General features: G+C 40.1%; 1 protein-coding gene across 1 annotated transcript in view; it reads left to right on the top strand.

Moving 5' to 3' along the window:
* Positions 1-753: 753 nt before the first annotated feature.
* The window catches only part of AP3S2 (adaptor-related protein complex 3, sigma 2 subunit), a 56,273-nt gene continuing 49,691 nt past the window's right edge, over positions 754-7,335 (top strand). The window contains exons 1-3 of the mRNA XM_012643761.1: positions 754-906; positions 4,583-4,674; positions 5,412-5,523. Coding sequence (XP_012499215.1) covers positions 811-906; positions 4,583-4,674; positions 5,412-5,523 — 300 coding nt within the window. The 5' untranslated portion in view covers positions 754-810. The remainder of the gene's footprint in view (positions 907-4,582; positions 4,675-5,411; positions 5,524-7,335) is intronic.

Below are 7,335 nucleotides of genomic sequence, written 5' to 3'. Positions count from 1 at the left end.
GCTGGAAACGCTGGGTCTAATGTTATATATTTTAAAGGCTTTTGATACGTAATGCCAAACAGTCCCCTGGATAGATTTACAGCTCTATGTACAGCTCCATCTGCAGTGTGCGGACATGCTCTACCTCACCCACACTAGGTCATTAAAGGAAAAAGCAAAAACCATAACTTGGCCAATTCGGGATCGCCGGTACCTTTTAAATGGGATTGCACTAAAGATCTCTTAACTCCACCATTCACCAGCTACCATGGAGAAACAGCACACTTGCACGAGGAGACAGCTATATAACTCACTGCAGCATTGTCTGTAATACTTAAAAATAAAAATGAACTAAATGTTCCTTAACCGAGGAATGGCTAAATTAACCGGCGTCTCCACACCGCGGAACGTTCTGCAAACGCTGGTGAGAAGGCAGGACTGCACGTTTGGGTGCGGAAGGTAAGAAAGGCAGGTTCCCGCTGCCTCTTCTCCGACTTGGCTGCTCCGCTGCTGGTCAAGTGTCAGCTTCTGGATCTGCCTTTCCGATGTGCTCGGCTTTGCCCTGGGCCCGGGATCCTGGGCCGTCGGGTTCGCATCCTGGCCAGGCTCTGACTGGCCACCGACGCTGGCCCAGGTGCCTGCCCTCCTCTGCGTCCGCACTTGCCCTCCCCAGGCGAGCTCGCTACCCTCTCCAGGGAGTCGGCGAGGCCGGACCCTTCGGTGCTCGGGCTCCTGGACGCCGGGACCAAGTTTCTGGGTGCCGCTCTTAGCCGCGCACCAACCGGAAATGCCTATGTTGTGGCGGAAGAAGATGCTTTCTGGGAGCAGCTGATGCTGAGCGAAGCGTGGCCGGCAAAGATGATTCAGGCGATTCTGGTTTTCAACAATCATGGGAAGCCGCGGCTGGTCCGCTTCTACCAGCATTTCGTGAGTGCGGCCCGGCTTCGCCATGCCCCTTCAGGGCGCCCGCGTCCGCTTCCCTACCTCTTGGCCCCTCTGCGCGCGGGCACCATTCGCATATCACCTCGGGCTCCTGCACGGTGCATGACCCTCCCCTTACTTAACCACTTAACCCCGCTCTCCCAGAGCCCTTTCTGGACCCTAGTATTTCTGTGCCATTTTGTGACATTTTCCCTTGGGTGTCGGGGCACCAGGTTTAAGCGACGGTGGGGACTGTGCCTCGTTGAGAAATGGAATGATTGACGCTACTGTCTTTAATCTTTTTGGCTGTTGACCGAAGTTTTGCGAGGAGGAAGAAACATTCAGGTTACAGTTTTTGTTTTAGCCAGAGGGTCTGGAAAAATTCTTTTTCGGAATTATTTTGTTTCATTGTTGGATAGGACATTCCAGGAATTGGATACCCTTCACTCTGTGGGGTTGAAGAAAGTTTAATAAAAGTGGGGAAATGAGGAGAAATTGTAAATGCTGTCACGTGAGAGCTCACTAAGTGAATGATCTTGTGGATTCGAATTTTCCAAAAACCTTCCTCTGGTAAAACACAAACATTATTATTTGCCTCCTGCCACTTAAGATTTTATTTCTTCATGGCTGGGTTTCAAAATGTTAACTTGGGGGACTAGTGAAACTGAAGAGGGAAAAGAGTCAGAAAACTTGCGTTCAGGCCTCAGCTTCCCCTTTTCTACTCTGTGTCTATTGACAAGTTAATAAACCTTTTTCAGACTTTTATTCCCTCTTTTTTCAAATGGAAATGAAAAAGTAAATTTACCCCTTCATAGGATTTTTAAAGCTCAGTTACATTTTATTAAATATGTATTTGCGTTTGGATGTGTGTGCAAATCCCGCCCTCCCCCCAGTTTTTCTAATAGGGTTATTGAGATCCAGGTCACATACCATACAGTTCATCTATTTAAAATGTACAATTCACTGGTTTTTAATATGTTCTCAGAGATGTGCAACCATCACCACAATCAATTTTAGAACATTTCATCACCCAAAAAGAACCTCTATCCATTAGCAATCACTCCCTGTTTCTCCACAAACACCCCCAACCCTAGGCAGCCGCTTAGCTGCTTTCTGTCTCTCTAAATTTGCCTATGCATTGCATGTAAATAGAATCATAAAATACGTAGTCTTTTGTATCTTTCACTTAGGATAATGTTTTCAAGATTTATCCATGTTGTAACATGTATCATTCTTTTTTATTGCCAAATGATATGGATATACCTACCACATTTTGATTGCCTATTCTTCAGTTACTGTTTCTACTCTTCTAAGCTTTTTCTTTTTTTTTTTTGGAGACAGTGTTACTCTGTCACCCAGGCTGGGATGCAGTGGCCCAATCATAGCTTACTGATGCCTCAAACTGCTGGGCTGAAGCCATCCTCCGGTCTCAGCCTCCCGAGTAGCTGAGCTAACAGGTGTAAGCCACCACGCCGGGCTTTTTGGCTCTTCTGAGTAATGCTGCTGTGAACATTCTTGTGCATGTTTTTGTGTGGACACATTTTTTCATTTCTCTTGTTATATACCTAGGAGTAGAATTGCTGAATCATACGGTAATTCTGTGGTGAACATTTTGAGGAACTGCCATACTGTTTTCCAAGTAGCTGCACCATTTTACATTTCTGGACATTTCAGCAGTGTGAAAGGGTTCCAATTTCTTCCCATCCCCACTAACATTGGTTATCTGTCTTTTTTTTTGAGGCAGAGTCTCACTCTTTTGCCTGGGCCAGAGTGAGTGCCGTGGCGTCAGCCTAGCTCACAGCAACCTCAGACTCCTGGGCTCAAGCGATCCTCCTGCCTCAGCCTCCCGGTAGCTGGGACTACAGGCATGCGCCACCATGCCCGGCTAATTTTTTCTATATATTTTTAGTTGTCCAATTAATTTCTTTCTAATTTTAGTAGAGACGGGGTCTCGCTCTTGCTCAGGCTGGTTTTGAACTCCTGAGCTCAAACAATCCGCCCGCCTCGGCCTGGATTACAGGCGTGAGCCACCGCGCCCGGCCTTATCTGTCTTTTTGATTAAATGCGTATTAGTGTGTATAAAGTGGTGTCTTGTTTTGCCTTCTATTTCCATAGTGACTAATGATGTTGTGCGTCTTTTCGTGTGCTTATTGTATATCTTTGGAGATCACAGGATTTTTATAAGACCCTCATGAGTTCATGAGTGAAAGTACCTTGAAAGCTACAGAATACTAAAAAGATAGGAGGGATTATTAAAATCGCTGAGGCATGTAAGCAGTGGGTACCTTACCTTTTTATTGAACTGCAAAGTAGGTAGCCTCACTATTTCATACCACTGCGGCCACTTCCCCCTAGAGTCAGATAAAAAGCTTTCGTTCGAAAGCTGTTTTTGTCAGTTTAAAAAAGTGCTGATGCTTAGCATGTTTTGTATTTCATCTTACAGAGTTAATCCTTTACAGCATCCTGGCATCTGTGAGCTTTGTGTGTTGTTTGAATGGAAACCCGGAAAATGGTGATTCATTTACTGGAGTTTATGGTGACCAGTGATTAGCATGTTTCCATTCATGTATTCAGTACTGAGAGCCATTCCTTCCCCATACTGGTTTAAAGTAATTTCCCCACAGTGACATTTTCCCTCTCTCTATTTTTTTTGCATAACTAACCATTTCAAACCTAAATTCACTGCTATAGAAAAGAAGGAATTAAAATTACTTGAATCTATTTTCCATCTCTTAGGGCAGTCCAATCTGAAGGTTTTCTTATGCTTTGTTTCTCGAGACCAGTGGTTTTGGTATCACCTGGGAGCTTGTTAGAACTGTAAGCTCAGGACTTAATCCAGTCCTATTAAATCAGAATCTGCATTTTAACAACATTCCCAACTGATTCATTGCACATTAAGGTTTGAGAAGCACTAGTCTAGAGCTTTTAATTACTTTTTGTCTTAATGACTGGTTTTTCTCTCCCATCAATTTTTACCATACTTATTATGAAACTCACATGTATAAGTAGAAATCAAATGTGAGTTTTCAAGTGATTCATCAGGCTTGACCTTTCTTATGTGTATAGTAAGTGAGAAAAGAAATTTTATTTGTAGCTCTGAGATTGTTCCAAATTCTAATCTGTAAATAGAAGTTTTTCTATCTTTCCCAATAATATTTTGTTGGTAACACAGCATCTTAAATGTATTAGTATCTATATTACCAGTACAAAAGATGGCAGATTCAGTTTTTAAAAATATATACATCATTACATCTTGACCTTCTCATGGTATTAGACCTGTTGAGATTTATTATTTACCTGGCATAGATATTTTCCACGGGAAAACAAAATATTTCAGGATCAGGCCTTCTAGTTATTCTTTGACTTTGTATGAGAGTTTATCAATTCTCCTTTCCTTGTTTAAATATCAGCTTACCTATAGGACAGTAATGGTTAGTGACCTAGATATCTAAGTAAATATACCCTATCTTAATTCCTATAGCAGAGCCTTGTTCATTTTTCATAGATTCACTCTCTATTTTTTCTCTACTCATCATTTTTATCTTTTCTGAAATTAGCACTAAATGTTCACATCATTCCCAGCTTGGAAACACTTCTCTCCCTGTCCATCTCCTTTGATGGGATGTAGTTTTTCAGAATTGCCCACTGATTCACTTTATTTATTTTTTTTTTGTTCCTACAGCCAGAAGAAATTCAACAGCAGATCGTTCGAGAGACTTTCCATCTAGTCCTCAAGCGGGATGACAACATTTGTAACTTCTTGGAGGGTGGAAGGTAAACTGTTAGCCTCAGTTTTCTCCCCATATACCCACTTTTGGGTGGCCTTCATCATTATTGCTTCTCTGACGGTGTCGAGTGGGTACCTGATGCAAGTTGAACTGGTCTTAGCATGATCTGCTCAGGGAGAGACCTGATTCTCTGTGGGAAGCTGTTGAATTATTGTGCTTCAGGTATTACTCTTTGAGAAGTTGGTCCTTGGGAGGATAGGCAGGAGAAAAGGTGAGGTAAAGTGGCTTTAGGTACCTATGCCAAACTTGGTTGCCATTCACCTGGTAGAAATGGCCTGCCTTTAGCATTTCGCTTTCCCCTTTCTATTGGGCCCTTTTTCATTTTTTGGCATAAGGTTGCTCTTTGATGTGTTTAATTAAGATACAGGCATTTATGGCCAGGTGTGGTGGCTCACACCTGTAATCCTAGCACTTTGGGAGGCTGAGGCAGGAGGATTGCTTGAGACCAGGAGTATGAGACCAGCCTGGGCAACATAGCGAGACCTCATCTCTAACAAAAAAAATTTAAAAATTAGCTAGGCATGGTGGCTTGTGCCTGTAGTCCTAGCTACTCAGGAAGCTGAGGTAGGAGTATCCCTTGAGCCTAGGGGTTTGAAGTTGCAATAAGCTATGATCACGCCACTGTATTCCAGCCTGGATGACACAGTGAGACTCTGTCTCTTAAAAACATAAAATAAAATAAGTCTAAGATATAAGCATTTAAATGTTTCCCATCTTCCACAGTTTGATTGGTGGCTCTGACTACAAACTGATTTACCGACACTATGCTACCCTCTACTTTGTATTTTGTGTGGATTCGTCAGAGAGTGAACTTGGGATCTTGGACCTCATCCAGGTACGTGTAGTCAGCTAATGATGGCAGCAACTTTAGAGAGTTTGCATAGGATTTTTGAGTAACCAACTTGTAGATGCTTTCGTCAGTCTCATTGATATTGGTGAAAGTTGCCAGATGTCCACCAGATGGTGCTCTGGGAAAGCTCCTGAGCTGTCCTCTCAGAGCTTTCGGATTTATTGGTTTCTACCCAGCCTTTGCACTGCCCTTGGTTTTCATGTTTTGAATTTTTTTTCAACTATCAAATCAAATGATATTTAAAAATTTGTACTTTTTATTTTCACGTATAATCGCCTAAAGCAAAGAAGCTTGGTGTTTTAGCCAGTCTATGCAATCTTGACGTAAGTAAACATGAATTTTGTTAGGCTCTTTGAAAATTAGAAGTTATTTAAGATTGTTTTCCTATCTTCATAGAAACTGAGATGTGTAAAGACCCTCGCTTGGGAACCATTCATTTAATACAATTCCATCATTTTATCTGTGAGATTTTAGGTGGGCTTTTTTAAATGACTTGAATAAGCCCCATAGGTAGAAAGTACTCAGATAGAAGCTTACGTTGAAAACCTAATGAACAACAGTTGTGGAAAAGAAAATTCTCTAACTGTAAAATGTAAACTTTACTTGCTTACAACTATATTTATTTTGATAAGGTAAAATTAAAGAAGCTAATTTAATATACCGAGGAACAAATAAATGGAAATTTTGAATATATATTTTTGTTTCTAATTCACCAAACTCTTATAAAAAGTGATGTTCTACATGGACATAGCAACTTTCAAATTTTATTTATTTTATGCATGTATTTATACCCATTCACATCTGGAAAATTATTAAGATAATTAAAAACTTAATATGTTCACTTATATATAAAAGTCTGAATAAATGATGAAAACATCTAAGAAAAGATTCATTTCTGAGATTTTTCTTTAGGTTTTCTTTTTTTTTTTTAATTTCAATAGATTTAGGGGTACAAGTAGCTTTTGGTTACATGGATGAATTGTATAGCGGTGATGTCTGGGTTTTTAGTGTACATTGCACCCAATAGGTGATTTTTCTTCCCTCATTCCCTTTTCTGTCTCCTGCCTTCTGAGTCTCCATTGTCCGTTGTACCATTCTGTATGCCCTTGCATACCCATAGCATAGCTCCCACTTATAAGTGAGAACATCTGAGATAATTTTTAAATGCTTCCTTAACACTTGAGTCAGATTGGACATCGAAAGTTAGCGTAGCATAATAGAAAAAGCTCAAGATCTAGCATCAGAAAACTTGGGTTTGAGCCATGGTTCCACTATCTGAAAACAGAGACCTTAGATTGTAGAATTCAAATGCAATGATGTACTTTATAGTATTGTAAACTATAGCAGGCTGTAGAAATGTGCATATAATAAAAATATACTTGAAAATGAAGGAAATACAGTGATAATGTATCTTAAAAATTGGGATACAGGTATTAAAGGAAATAGACTTTAGAGATTCATATTAACAAGACAAAAAGGGAAATCAAACTTTATAATTTAATGGACATTTATTAAATATTTTGCGTGCATTGGATTTGGGAAGATCAGATAAGTAAAATGTAAAAATAAAAGGAACTAAAAGGTTTGATCTTTGAAAATACAATAAAAATCAATAAATAATTGGCATAATTGATAGAAGATGAAAGTCAGAAATAGAAAACATGGCTTTTAAGAGACAACATGCAGAGTTATATTATCAATATATTTGAAATAGCTGACTACAAAAATAAACGCCCAAATGAGATCAGCAAAAAAGCAATGAAATAATCCAGTATTAGGATGAAATGAGAAATGTTT

Source organism: Propithecus coquereli, unplaced genomic scaffold (assembly GCF_000956105.1).
Source record: "Propithecus coquereli isolate 6110/MARCELLA unplaced genomic scaffold, Pcoq_1.0 Scaffold20, whole genome shotgun sequence".
NCBI classification, from domain to species: Eukaryota; Metazoa; Chordata; class Mammalia; order Primates; family Indriidae; genus Propithecus; species Propithecus coquereli.
This window is presented reverse-complemented; position numbering and strand designations above follow the sequence as displayed.